This window comes from Hippichthys cyanospilos, chromosome 2 (genome assembly GCF_059441005.1).
Source record: "Hippichthys cyanospilos isolate Australia breed blue-spotted pipefish chromosome 2, RoL_Hcya_1.0, whole genome shotgun sequence".
In the NCBI taxonomy this organism is placed as follows: domain Eukaryota; kingdom Metazoa; phylum Chordata; class Actinopteri; order Syngnathiformes; family Syngnathidae; genus Hippichthys; species Hippichthys cyanospilos.
Window position 1 is genome coordinate 32291522 of NC_142370.1, and position 15198 is coordinate 32306719.

General features: G+C 40.6%; 2 protein-coding genes across 3 annotated transcripts in view; both read left to right on the forward strand.

Annotated features, from left to right (window-relative positions):
* The first annotated feature begins 1045 nt into the window (after positions 1–1045).
* On the forward strand, positions 1046–12416 carry eno1a (enolase 1a, (alpha)). 2 transcript variants are annotated; one of them, XM_088441983.1, is made up of 12 exons: positions 1046–1210; positions 3036–3133; positions 5750–5845; positions 7093–7151; positions 7443–7512; positions 7591–7724; positions 8725–8947; positions 9021–9218; positions 10381–10582; positions 10659–10767; positions 11816–11874; positions 11969–12416. In XM_088441983.1, exons 1-12 carry the CDS (start codon positions 1065–1067, stop codon positions 12030–12032), a joined length of 1458 nt encoding a protein of 485 aa, XP_088298109.1. In that variant the 5' UTR covers positions 1046–1064; the 3' UTR covers positions 12033–12416. The 2 variants fall into 2 exon arrangements, with proteins under 2 accessions (XP_088298109.1, XP_088298119.1); XM_088441993.1 differs by lacking the exon at positions 1046–1210 and adding an exon at positions 2802–2959.
* A 1873-nt stretch (positions 12417–14289) lies between these two features.
* Positions 14290–15198, forward strand: part of rerea (arginine-glutamic acid dipeptide (RE) repeats a) — a 185528-nt gene continuing 184619 nt past the window's right edge. Inside the window, exon 1 of the mRNA XM_088437459.1 lies at positions 14290–14369. The gene's annotated coding sequence lies outside the window, so the exon portion shown is untranslated. The remainder of the gene's footprint in view (positions 14370–15198) is intronic.

Sequence of the window (15198 nt, forward strand, 5' to 3'; positions counted from 1 at the left end):
CTGTCACAAAAACTCAGGAACGAGCATGCGCGTCCATACAAGTTAGCTACGTGCACTTCACTGCGCAGCCGCAGAAAAAAAATGAATGGGGTGACTGGAGGTTCCGTTATCAGCATACCTAATTCCTCTGCAATTATAAAAAAAACATTGCGTGAAAGATACCAAAATGAGAGCAGACATTTTCTAAATTTAACTCATCTTTCCATATTCCACTATGTCAACATTACCGAATGAGTGCCGACATTTTTGACGAATTAAAACCATGACTGGATGACGACCGGATGATTAGTCTGGAAAACAAATACTGGTGTAAACATACAAGAGTAGCTTCATTGTTTTCGACCGTGTGTTTGGTTGCATTGAGCAAAGTGCAAAGTCACGATGAATTTTCCAAGTGTAGTATTTTTAACGCCTCGTGGGAAAGGAAATGTCAATGCCCCTCGAAGCGTGACGACAATAGACACGTGATCAGCTCCTGCATCAAATACACCCCAGCCGCCTGCTTCTCTGCACGTCGGCATCCTGCGTCGCCGATCTGCACGTACCTTCTGATGAACATTAAAAACTACAATACCCATGGTTCACTAGAAATATAAGTGCAAGGCAAGCGACTTGTTTGAGCAACTTACTCATTGCTAGGATACGTTGGCACATTTGCCATTTTCGAGGTGGCAGATCTCGAGCTCCGCATTAAATGTAGCTCAATCATCTACAGTATAAGAATATATATATACGCATTTGGGAAATGTCATAACCTCCCAATATTTCTTGAAATTAATTATCAGTTTTAGGTAAATATGAGTTGAATTTAGAAATCCTGTTCGATTGTAAAGTTTGAATGGTTTGAATCGCATGGGAAATGTAGTAGGACTGAACGTACACTCGGGCACATCCAATATGGCAGCAAATTTAACGTTTAAAGTAGTGCCGCCCGCGGCGTTTTTTTTAGATATGTTTGGGTCTTTATTTGCTCACGTTCGTTCACTGCGTATCTTCCTGGTTTCCTCCATAACGAACGTGCGCCCTACCGCGCATTGCTGAACCGCGTGACCTGGCTCCAGCCAATGGCGTGGCTCCGCGGCTCGATTCTGCGTCGATGCGGTCCACTTATCATCGAGCCTGGAACGTCACCAGCGCCTTCCCCTCGTCTGCCTTCCCGCACGACAGAGCCGCACACAGCATCGTCCTTGCACACAGTTAGGCCGGAAAGGTAACTTCTAAATCCCGTTGACGCCGTCTTTGGTATTTGCAACATAGCCGCTTTGATTAAAATGTGAAATCTCCGCTTTTATAAAATATATTTACAATTTTTGTCGTGTGTTGACACAAACGTTATTTAGCGTTTAATCCTCGTAAAAGCACACTTTAAAGTTTTGCCCTTGACCATTGCTTGTCGTTTTGTAACCTGCATTTCCGGATTTAACGAATGTTCAGTGGGCACTGTGCTGGAGTAGTTTCGACTATTTTTAAAACGACGCTGTCAGCTGGCGGGGAACACCCACCCCCCTCTCTTTCTCTTTTTTTTTTTTGGGGGGGGGGGGGGGGTTCAGAAACGGGCGTCATGTTGCAAACTTCCCGCAGTGTCTTCAACATGTTGCGGAACGTTTGCAAAAGACGAGAGAGCGGTTCGGACTCTTTTCAAGGCAACACCAGTTGCTTGCCGCATTCATGTCGTTCGAGGGGGGCGTGTCGTCGCGATCATTTCTACAATACAGTATTACTGTATTGTATTTATATGTCTATCGCTGCTTTATTGATTCTCTAAACATAGAGTAACCATTTTTAAAGACACTATTTCAATGTGATTTGGGTATGAGATTTATGCTGCGATTTTAAAAGGTATTTTCTCGTGAATCCAAAGACATTGCAAATGCGCTGTCACAATGTGAATGATTGGTATCGAGCATTTTGCCCCCCCCCCCCCCCCCCCCCCCCCAAAAAAAAAAAAAAAAAAGACATGATGGAAGCTGATGCGTGCTGCATAAATCTGATGCATGGTGGTTTATTTGCTGCTACCATTTTGTGCTGCCATTTTGCTACGCTCCCTGCAATGATTTGGCAGGAATGCTTCAGGAGCTTTTGGGGCCAAATTAGTGGAATTTAAAGGAGCCAATTGGGGAAAACGCTTTTCTAGCTGCGTTGACAGAAGGATGAATTAATGTTTTCTGTATTATGCAAAGTCTTCAAAGTACATGGCAAGTAAAAGGAGTTTTCCCCTTGATCGGATTTTAATTTTCCTGTTTAAAATTAGTATGTTTCATTTTTGCTGTGATTTATTATGGAGAATTGATTTAATTTTTTCGTTTTATTGAATTACGGTTGCTTTATGTTTGATTTCGCATTTTTATTAAGACTCCTTGGCCGCTTAGATGAGAAAGATTTGAGTTGTAAACTTTCAGTGTAAAATTTCTCCAGTTAATATCACTACAGGGGACTTATGGGGAATATGTTCAACAAATTCCAGTTGTGTTTAAATCACTGCAAATCAGAGCTCAGTATAAAAAGAGATAGCCGAATGGAAACGCTGCATTAGCACACTCACATGCATTCATAGTGGGCGGGAGGGGCTGGTTTGTCACCGGTTCAAATCAATAACGGCCCACTGAACCCCTTTGGCTAAATAGTCTGGCTATGTGACCTTTTTATTTGCGTTTGAAAGGCTAACAAAGTCAACGTTAGATTAAGTCGTGACTCTGGCCTCAGAGGCGTATCATTTTAAAGATAGCATTAATATTGACGTTTTCTCGCTCATTGCATGCTTTTTTTATTGCTATAGAATTTCACAAACATTTTGCAATCTCTTTTTGTGGAAATTTTGTATTTATTTAGTTAAGCAACACCTGCCCTTGACTCATACATTTGCATCTCTGAGCAGACTTGGCTCAGTGCTCACACGCTGCACACATGGTAACGCATAAGCGTAGATAGCGAGAAGCATATTTTTGTCTTTTTAAACGAGGTTTGTCCTTTCTTTAACTTGCTGAAGTCTGATATGATATTTGTAACGACCTCTCATCCCATTTTTTTGTCTGCAGATCCAACGCAGCCATGTCCATCCTGAAGATCTACGCTCGTGAAATTTTTGACTCCCGTGGCAACCCCACAGTGGAGGTTGACCTGTACACCAAGAAAGGTACTGTACCCCTGAAATGATTCATTTCGCGTCCTCATATTGGCTAGATGGCTAACTGCAGCGATACGTTTTTTTTTTTTTCAGTTTCATTTGATTAAAAATGACTACCATACTGTAATACGTAATTTACCTAAAGTAATAAATTACTTAAGTACTTTGTTTTTACTTGTTTTACTTGTTTTTACTTGTTTTTTTACTTTGTACTTTATTTTTATACTTATCATATTTTTCGGTCTATAAGACGCAACTTTTTTCTCACGGTTTGAACCCTGCGGCTTTTAGTCAGTGCATTTCATCTGCATTTTTTTTTTCTAGCCACCAAGAAACAACTTAAGCAACAACTAAAGTGTGTATCTGTTCAAGGTCGAATAAGATCTTGTATAAAATTGTGACGTAAATTTGATACATATTTGATTTTATATATGTATTTATGTATCAACTATGCGCAATGTGTTTTATGTTCACCAAAATAATCTATTAAGCAAAGGGAGACAGAAGAAGACTATCAAAATATTGATTTTGAGTTTGAACTGCTACTTAACATCCATCCATCCATTTTCTATAAATGCATTGGTTCTAAATTCTAAGTTCTTAATTCAGTTGAAGATCGGATGTTGCTGAAAGCAGGTAATTAAAAAAAATAGTAACAGACATTTTTAGGTCCTTCTTTCGCTAAAAAAATATAAATAAGTATCAGGGATTGAATGCTTGGACTTTTAAGTAAAACGTATATTTTTGGGATTGAATGAGTTAGTTGATATCATAAATCATAATTGAAAATGACTTTACATGAACAATTTTGACACATGCTTATCAATATTTGCAAGACTGAACATTTACTTGCAATCTACGTTGAACATAAGTCTGCTGCATAATACTGTCTTTGCAGTTGGGAAATATTCATTTCAAGCTGTTAGCATTCGCGCTAGCTAGTTTCAGGCCCTCTTGTTGAGCTCAGATGTTGAGCATGTGCAAATAGCTCTTGTAATCCTATCGCCATGGCCTCACAGGAGTATGTCACTGTAATGTTTCCTGTATTAGAGCACACTTTCAGTCGCTCGCATGCACGAGCCAAACACTGAGGTGAAAATTCGGTTGGTGCCGACGGTCTTGTATAAATTGTGATATTGCTGAGCAGCTGGAACCTCTTCTTCCATTCTGCTAACTTTTGGCTACACTGCCACTTGCAGTTAGTGAGTAATAGCGTTCCGAGGGCTAAAACAAAAGACTCGACTCGATGAAAAGCCCCGGGAATGTCAATGAGGCACCCCGATTGACCATTGGCACGGAAGGCCCTAAATACGCGGCTCGCAGCATTTGTTTTCTTCCCATTTGGATCCAATGGCTGCCGAGTGCTCCCAGTTTACTGTAAATGGCTCCCTTCCTGTTTTGTACTGTTGGGAGATCCCCTTTCAAGGCAGCCACGTTTCATTTGCCGTCCATGCGGCTGAGATGACGGCATGTCTATCTTACATAAGAGGGCTCTCCAACGTACGCACTGCTGTCTATGTTGTCAACCATGAATGACTTTCAGCTGCTCTGTTAAGCTGGAAAGGACTACGCCGATTAAAGGAACACACACGTGATTTTTTCCAAATCGCACTCTCGCTCGCAGTGCCCCCTCCTCCCCAAGCGTTAAATTCCCTCTCAAGTCGGTCCACTGGGCAAACTGAATAGATTGACATGCATTCACAGATGGACTGCACATGCTCAGTTGATCCCCGGCTGGCCATGTTACGTAACAGCGCAATGCAGCACAGCCAGCGCAATTCTCCCTTTACATGGTCCATTTGTCTCTGTAGGGGACAATGAGATTTATTTCATTCTAGGCAATAAATTGAATTAATTAGATTAATTTGTCATTCAAAAAAAAAAAAATCAAGCTTGAATATGAGCTAAACTTGAAAATATATAATAAAAAAAAGTAGCTGGGATTAAAGTCTTAGTGTAATTTTGTCTTTGGGATTGATTGCTTTTATTTGAATTTACATCTATTTCATATACACTTTTAAAAACACATCTTTTCACTTGGTGGCGACGAAAATGACATCAGATGGACTGAAGGCTCAGGTTACGAATGTCACATGACCAACAAGTGAGCCCCAAATGCTCAATATCCGATCCTTGAGCACAGATAATGTCATTTTTTAAAGATTTTTTTCAAAGGTATTAATTGTACAAAAATATCTAATATAGACATAATATTATGTGAATATTGTTATTAAAACTTAATATTATCCCTGTAAACACAGTTATGCACAAGAATGAATGAGGAGAATGTTAAATTTACATTAAAACAGATTTCAAAATAAATGTTGAGTTTATTGCTTTAATTAAAATCCTTATCATCCAGATTGAAGAAAATCAAAACGTTAGCTTTGGCCCTACTTCATTCATAAATGTGTTTATTTTGTCAAGATGTAATTATTTACACGCATCAATTGGAACTACAACATGTGATAAAGCATTTAAATGACCTGAACTTCAGCTTTCATGAGACATAATTGCATTTCAGTATATACTAACTTCACACTCCATTTTCAGGCGGCCATTTTGGGCATGACACAGCACTTGTAAAATGAAAAAAAAAATGAAAAGCTTCTCCTTCCTGCCCAGGTCTTTTCAGAGCTGCAGTGCCCAGCGGTGCTTCCACGGGCATCTACGAGGCGCTGGAGCTCCGCGACAATGACAAAACTCGCTACATGGGCAAAGGTAAAAACAAAAATCCGAAAATTGTCCAGTTTGCTCCTTTTCAACATTGCTCTATCTATCTCCACCTTCCTCCTGTTAGGGGTCAAAAGAGCCGTCAAATATGTAAATGAATTTTTGGGCCCTGCGTTGTGTAACCAGGTAAACGCAAGAACGGAATGAAGGTCGGAACTAACATATTGCTCGTCGAGAAGCATGAAGAATGGATTTTCAGTTTGAAACTAATCCTGGCAGGAACTAACGGACGTTCACACATCAGCGGAGACGGCGGTGTGGGTTATCCCTTTCAACTAGGGCTATCGCTATCTTTTTATAATCGATTATCCTATTGATTGTTTCATAAAAAAACAAACTCTCCCCCCAAAAAATTGATTATTTTTATAATCCACTAAGGTTGGTCTTGAGGTGAAGTGGGTGAATATAACAACTCATTCTTTATTTGTTATTGTGACTGGATAGCATGGCTCCACATGTTAAATTTTAGGCTCCTTTTGCCTATGCTAATTGTCTAGCGATCATATTTAGCATTAGGTCAATAAATATTAACTTGGAGAAAGCTTACACACAATGTTATTTGTACAATATGTTCTTAAATTCTTAAATTCACTTCTGTACAATGCTTTGACAATATTCTATGAATATGTGATTGGATATGTGGATATGTGATTGGAGCATATTTTCACTCAACCTATTTTAATAGTCAAATTACCCCACTTGGTCAACTTTTTTTTTTAACACTCAATCCTGGTTTCACCACAGTTTAGGTTGCAAGACTGTAAATCAACGAGATGCAAATAGTGGAAGGAAAGCACACGGGAGGAAAGCCGTGCATTTTTGGTGACACTGAATTTGGAAATTGTGTACCTGCCATCTGTTAGGTGCCGCAAGTTGCTCTCACATAAAATGGCATCCATAAGAACATCATACTGCATAAACTGTAACCTGAAATATGTCATCTGCCTATAAGTTGTCATTTTAGAGATTAGAGAATTATGGAAACACTGTCACTCATTCAAAAAAATAAAACATTATTTTACAGGTTTATTATGCTAAAACTGATTTCCGTCCTGCGCAGCTATGAAGTACAGTATCGGCCCCACATTTAAACTCATTCATTCCAGAGGTTTTTTTTTTTTGTTTTTTTCCTGTGGCCCTCATATGAGAGGCATGTTCCGCGACGGTCTTCCTCCCCTGCTCTGCATGGTTTTTCCCTCAGCCTGGCTCAGTTATGGTCTGCTTGTCCTTTGCAGGTGTCTCTAAAGCTGTTGAGCATATCAATAAAACAATTGCACCTGCACTGGTTAGCAAGGTAGGACCATTTATCGTCTGACTCATACAGCCACGCACCACATCCTCAAAAACAATTCCTGAAATGTATGACAGCTTAGCGTACGCTTAGTATTACCATACATTTTGAGTGTTTTAATAGCAGAATGCTGTGACTTACCTAATTGTGTATGCTGTGCCATATTGATTAGGAATTAACATGATTAATTACCTCACTGTGTCTCGTTTTGCCTTAACGGTCAGGAATTAACTCGAGTCCTTTTCTTTGCAATGTCACTTTTAACGTACAGCAACCTGTTTTTTCGTAATCCAGGACGTGAATGTCAAGGAGCAGGAGAAGATCGACAAACTGATGCTGGACATGGATGGAACAGATAACAAATGTAAGATGTGCGGATCCTGTGTTGCAGTATTCTACAAAGAATAAAATGATTGAATGGTTTGTGTTTCTCTCACTCTAGCTAAATTTGGTGCTAACGCCATCCTGGGCGTGTCCCTGGCTGTGTGCAAGGCTGGCGCGGCCGAGAAAGGCGTGCCGCTCTACCGCCACATCGCTGACCTGGCTGGCAACGCTCAAGTCATCCTCCCTGTGCCTGTGAGTTCACTTAAAAGAAGAAATGGCAATAAAGTCACATTTTTTTCACTTTAGTAAAAAAATGGCATGACACCAAACGGTATACATATACTGACGAAAACCAGGAATACTTGGTGTACGATATTTTTAGGGCCTGACTGAATGAATCGGTCAATTATTTCCCTTATGACGTCTGCAAAAAGTAATCTGTCAAATGGTCAATATTTGCTGGAATAGTATTTTTTACCTTTATGTGCTCTAACCCTTTTGCACAAGGAACGCAAATGTCATTATTTACCTAAATTTTTATTATAACCTTGTATCCTTAAATATGTGTCATGAAATTTGTTAATATGCATCCGAAACAGAGCACATGTTCATTTTTACAAGCAACAATTTGGTGAGCAATGCAATTTGGTGAGTTTACACATGGCTTAAAGTCACAGTTGGTTCAAAAAAGAGAGAGAGAGAGAAACATACTGTAACATAGAGCAAGCATAAATGTGTTAAATATGATTGATATTCAACTACACATATGACATCAGACCAAAATGTCCTCCTAACTTTATTAAATGCATTGCGCCATAATGCATTCTGGGGAGTGAAAAGTGATTTAATGTTAATGTTTGTTTGTTTGATAATATAAAATCCGCTCACATTTGATGGCCATTGAAGTGCATCGGAATAAAACAAATATTTTATCTATTGTGTTTTTTCAAATCGGCGGATTATTTGGTCTTTGGTATTTTATCTTCTAAAAATCGTCTATTTATCTTGGTTGGGTCATAGAAGGGCTAGGCCCAAGAACCCCCCCCGATTTTTTTAGTCCATGAAGAGTTCTAGAAATTAGTGCTAGGCAATACAGGTACATCAAATTAATTTGTCATTTTAAAAATCACAGATCTGAAAAATGAGCTGAATTGTGATTTTGCAAAAGTGTCAGGATGCTGAATTTCGAAGGTCTTTCCGAACACACTCAGCTGAGGCACATCAGGTCTGATGGACGTCCCGTTCCCTTTAGGCCTTCAACGTCATCAATGGCGGCTCCCACGCTGGCAACAAGCTGGCCATGCAGGAGTTCATGATCCTGCCCGTGGGCGCCAGCAGCTTCAAGGAGGCCATGCGCATCGGCGCCGAGGTCTACCACAACCTGAAGAACGTCATCAGGAAGAAATACGGCAAGGATGCCACCAACGTAGGTGACGAGGGCGGCTTTGCGCCAAATATCCTGGAGAACAAGGAAGGTAAACGATCCGCCAACGCGCCAGCGATGTGGTGAGCTTTTACCGCGAACGTTTTTTTGCCGGCGCGCCGAAGCTCTGGAGCTGCTCAAGAACGCCATCGGCAACGCCGGCTACACCGACAAGATCGTCATCGGCATGGACGTGGCCGCCTCCGAGTTCTACAAGGGCGGCAAGTACGACCTGGATTTCAAGTCTCCCGACGATCCCAGCCGCTACATCTCCTCCGACAAGCTGGCCGACCTCTACAAGAGCTTCGTTAAGGACTATCCCGGTGGGTCCTCAAAGCGTACATCGTTTTTTTTCTTGCTCTTCGGTTTGTAACGTGTTTCATGTAGGGCAGGTCCAGATGACTGTGATGCAATTTATGGATCCTTATAATACCTTGCTCAAATAGCTGCTTCATTGCCTAGATTTTTGTTTTATTTATTTATTTTTTTTAAACAGTCGCAGGAAATCATAAAGACGATAATTTTTAGTGGAATATTTTAGCAGTTCCAAAAATGTGTTAGACTGAAACGTATTTTATCTTGTATCAATTTATACAAATATTGAAAATTTTAAACATGCATATTTGTGTACTAATCGAAATGTTAAGTTAAATTATGCTTTTAATTCTTGTAAAAAAATATTTTATTCATTTGTTAACCCCTATTTTATTTTTTTAACTATTACATAGTAAATAGAAGGGCTGGGAGATTAAAAAAAGAAAGTATCATCTTGATTTTCTTTCATCACTTTAGGCAATTAGGATTTTAATGGAGAAATAATCCCAACAATGTTTGATTTATTCTATAAAATCCTGTAGGTTCCATGTACAATGAATACTTTCTAAAAACACACTCATCATGGTCGTGTGAGGTTTGAAATTATTTATTGAAAGTGGAAAATGATTAAGTCATTTTACAAAAGATGTAATTTTACATTTTTAAGAGTCCAGACACTCAGTCCCAGTTACCTAAATAATTCAATTCATTTCAAATGTTAGCCTCAAGGAGTTTCTACAAATGTCCGGTACTTGGAAAAAAAAAAAAAGTTATGTACTCACAAAATTTGAACTTTTTTGATAATCTTGATTTCCCAATTTAGATCATTTTAAATGTTTGATTTTTAAAATGTCAATTGAACGAATTATTTCAAATTATTCCCCAGTCCTAGAAAATATACTCGTAAAATACACATCACCACGTCTGTATTTTTGAAGTGTGTAATTCCGAATAAATGAGAAATAATAAAAAGTATGACTCATCAAAACAAACGTACTCATCACATTGATAGTTATAAATATTTCATTAAAACAAAAAGCATTATTGTCTCAAAACAATCTATCGTTTACATAGCTGTACCGTCCGAACGACTTCGCTTTCCAAATCCCGCACCGTGTCTCGATTTATCAAAGTTTGCTTTAAACGAAACGTGGGCTCCCCACCCCGCAGTTGTTTCCATCGAGGACCCCTTCGACCAGGATGACTGGCAAGCGTGGAGCAAATTCACAGCCGGCACCGACATCCAGGTGGTGGGCGACGACCTCACCGTCACCAACCCCAAGCGCATCGCCAAGGGCGTGGCCGAAAAGGCCTGCAACTGCCTGCTGCTCAAAGTCAACCAGATCGGCTCCGTCACGGAGTCCCTGCAAGCGTGCGTCTCCTCGCCCCGATCGTTGCTCCGATCCCTCGCTGGAATTAAAGCGCCGATTGTTTTGTTTTTCCGACAGCTGCAAGTTGGCCCAGAGCAACGGTTGGGGCGTGATGGTCAGCCATCGCTCCGGAGAGACCGAGGACACCTTCATCGCGGACCTGGTTGTCGGCCTCTGCACCGGACAGGTACTGATGTCCATACTAATAGCCGAAGTGTGAATATATCACCGATCAAAAACATCCAATTGGATAGTGTTTCAAAACGATTCTTACAACATTAGCCTAAAAGCGACTGGATTGTGATGTTTTTCCGCTTTCCGCAGTTGGAAATATGCATATCAATTAAATTTGGCACATTCATGATTGAATTTCTTATTAAGTGTTTGACGGTACCGATATTTCTAGTAAGTGAAACGTCTCGTTTACTGAAGCCACACTATTCACTGTGTGGCGGCCACGCCCCCTTTATGAAACATCCATTCAGCCATTATCTTGACCGCTTATCACGATTGTCACAGGGAGAATGAAAGAGCCAAAAACACGTTTTCCTGACATTAAAATGCAAAATGGTGACTAGAAATCACACTCAATGACACACATTCCTTTTTTTTAAGCAGAATTCATCGAACGTGCGGCTTGCGTGCTCCCAAACACACATTTTCGCAATTTCTGGGTTCGAGTTTGTAGGAAATGAAATGTTGCTGTTTATTTGGCTGACTCAGTGCAAAGTCTCTTATCAACGCCGGAAGGTAAACCTGTATGCACCCCATTAAATTGACCGCAGCCATTTTAGGCATAAAAAAAAAAGTTCAGTGAAAATATATATATATATTTTTCACTTGAATCCGTGGGAAATAGATGACACATTTTGGACACTAGGAACTCAGGGTAAATTTAGCTCCTCCCAACATGCAGTTTGTCTGACATGCAAGCCGCATCACTTTGAGATGAACTCACTGGGACTATCACTGCACAGCAGTACAATTTAGACTGCGCTTTGGCGCCATCTTGTGGCACGTTGGGGCATTTCAGGGAACAAAAACTCAAGACTGGGGGAGCTCTGTTAATATAGTAGTTCAGGGTCTGGAAAAAAAAACCCAAGTAGGCAAAATCTTGCATGGTGATTTGCTATAATTTGAACAGCCGTAGCCTTTGTTGCTTTCTACCTTGTTGATACTTAAAATCAAATGTGTATTTTTTTTTTAAATGTATTTTTTTTTTTTTTTTTTTTTAGATCAAGACAGGTGCACCTTGCCGATCCGAGCGCCTGGCTAAGTACAACCAGCTGCTCAGGTACGTGAGCCCGACAATACACATTTTGTGATGGGGGAGGGGGCGCGGCGTATGTCGGCCATTATGACACAATGTCCTCCTCGTCCACACTCAGGATTGAAGAGGAGCTCGGCGACAAGGCCCGTTTTGCCGGCAAGAACTTCAGACACCCCATCTGAGCTGCATCTTCATCGACGGGCCTTCACGTGTTCATCACTCAAAATCGTCATACTGAAACGCCACCCGAAGTCGCCTGCCATGTCCGTGTCCGTGGTATGCGGCATGATCAAGGATCTAGCACTTCCTCAATGTCTGCTTTAGCTCCTGAAAAATAACAAGACAAATAATAATCCCTTCTGTGTCTATCTGTGTCCGAGGCCTCTGTGTAGCTTTTTGTGAGTTGTAGTGAATCTTGGTGCTATACTGAGTATTTTGAGCTACTGTAACTTTAGTCTGGATCAGTGAAAAGGAGTTATGTGTGCAATGTCTCTCACCTGACAAATGTCTTGTGTTGCTGTAAGGGTTGGCAGAAATATATAATAAAAATATAGTTTGAAATGGTACTTTATGTGGCTCCATTTTTTTCCACCAGGTTGATTATCATAGCAATCCCTCATCATTCAGTTCTTTCTAGAAAATATAAGTCAAATGTGTACGTTGCGCGTCTCTTTTGTGACTGCGGGTGTCAGTCTGATATGTTTGATGTAATGCGTAAATCTGAGTTACCGCTGGGGGGCAGAAACATGAGTACAGTGCTCCCACTTGGGGATGCCGTTTCTGCTTGTGAAGGGCTCAGAGGCTCGTTCTTTTAACGGTAAGCTTCAACGGGATAAATAAAGGTCTTTTCTCAAGCGAGATGGCATCATGGGAGTGATAGTCAGCTGAAACGCTTCACTTGTTTGAACATTAAATCAATCTTTTTGTTTGACTTGGAACCGAGGAAATTTTGTCATGGACATACACATATATTAAAAACGTTGGATATTTATTTAATGTAAATTAGACCAAATGTTTTTTGTTTTTTTTTTAAACGTGGGTCCGTAGTGCTTTGAGTTCGCTCGATGTAGCATTGGCGGCATCTAGTGGTCACATATTCACCCTACAACAATCTTCAACAATTATTTAAAAAGATTAGAAGAATTGACATCTCAAATACTAAACACAAGAAAAAAAACAGGAAGTAGAAACGATACTATATTAGGGATAAGGCTTAGTAATTCGTAGTTAAGACAAAACTAACCATCAGCAAGAATGTCATCATACTAAACAAGAATTGTTTCTGTTGTTGCCATTCTGACTGTTTTTCATTTGTTTTATTTTCATAGCCTGCTAGTGTTTTCCATAAAAATATTTATTGCGCCAATAATGCCAAAAGAAAGCATGCTCCAATACCACTGTGGTGACTGTTTTTCATTCTTTTTTTTTAAGACTAGAAATGTGTTTCATTCGAAAGAAATACTTTCCATCTGTTCAAGTAACCACATCTGGGCACAAGGAGGGACTTCATACATAATGTATACATTATAATGTTTACTGACCTAGAGACATTATTGCTGTTCTTGAAAAATAAACATAAATTACAAGTATAAAATCAGTACTGTATTGCCTTTGTTAGTGATCTTCCAATAAAAAAGAAACTAATTAAAAACATGTTTTTGACACTTTTGGATTAACACATCCCTCCGGTTCATATTGACCCAGAAACATTATTTATGTTCTTGAAAGAGGAAAATAAATTTCTGGGTAAAACAAAATATTGAATTTGGATTACAATATATGTATTTCTGACACATTTGTACAACAAGATATGACCCCTTTGTTGTCATTCAGATCGCTTACCCTTAAAGTGTATTTTTTAAATGAAATTGCAAATTGTTTTATTATTATTTTTTGGTATCACTATCACTTGAGTGTTTAATGCTCGAGCAGAAGTTTGTTACGACTACACATGATACATTTTTAAGTGCCGCAGAACCTAAATGGAAAACACTTGATTTACAACTTCGGTTCCGATTTACGTACAATGTCGCCCGCCTTAGAGACAGAATTCCGTCGTAACCCGAGTCCGTCCTCGGTTTAGCGCGTTGTGGCATTCCCACTTTTGACCAGTGGGTGGCGACATTTCACCGGTTGAACTTTGAGAGCCCCTCGACTGTTCTCACCCCAACATGAAGAAGGATGCTGTCACGCTGAGTGCCTCTCACACACACCAGTCCGAGCATCCCGGCTACCATTACTCCCCTCTTTGAATCCCAACTCCATCATTTATGACAGCGTTGCCCCTAACGTGGTGCGTTCACGAACAAAGCGAGAAAACAAGACACACGCGGTTGGCACTGCGGCTGTCTGTAGTGGCGACCACTTGGCTAACTAACGTTGGCTAATTGCCCCCCCCCCCCCCGCACACCCCCCACCCCCCTAGCCGCTGCTCTGCTTTTGCTTTCCTCGCCGCTATTGTTTGTTGTTGCAGCCTCTCATCAAACAAATCCCAGATGTTGTAGCTCAAGCCCTCCAAGGTAAGTGCCGTGAGCGCACACCGCGAACCTCGCGCGTTTGCGTTCATGTGGGGCAGAAAAAAACGTGCGAAATGATGCGCGGTGCGGTTTGTTTGGAAACGTCAAGCAGCTAGCCGCTCGGCTAATTTCCATGTTAGCATGAAGAGCCGAGCCGGCTGTTTCAATCAGTAAGCTAACGCGGCTAGCCGCTTAGCATCAGACGTTAGCACTGATTGGGAATGCCGGGTTGGGAACGGTGTGCTGTGTGGGTGCGAACAGCTCGTTTCGGCGTCAGGAGCACGCAGGGCAAAGCTCGCGGCTTGTGTTTGTTTATACAGGGCGGCTTTTACGACGTGCGCCCAAGTGCGGCACTCGAGAGCGCTTCTCATTTGAATTGACCCCGTGCAACGTGTGTGTTCGTGTGTCAAGGAGTAGTCTGAGCCCCATTGATTCATTGTCATTAGCTCATGGAAATGTTAGCTGACACATGCTATCTACGCTGTCTTTTGTGTGAAACGTTTATGTTGGGATTAAGTTCCAAACAGTGGCAAGTCCTTCACAAGTTTAGATTTGGGAACTTCTGGATGGTTTGTTTGATTATAGTGCTGGAGAGTGTTCCCTCGTTTATCGCGGGGATTTTGTCCCATAAATACCCATAGTAACCGAAATCGCGAAGCAGGAACTTAACTTTTTTTGTTTTTGCTTTTGTTTCTTTGTTGTTTGTGTGTGTCTTTTGTCAAAATAGCTGTGGGTTGATGTTAGATTTTGATGGATTCTGAACCATGAACAAAAATATCACAGTACAGTATTAAAATCACAACTCGAGTTTTCTTCCATTGAACGCAATCTT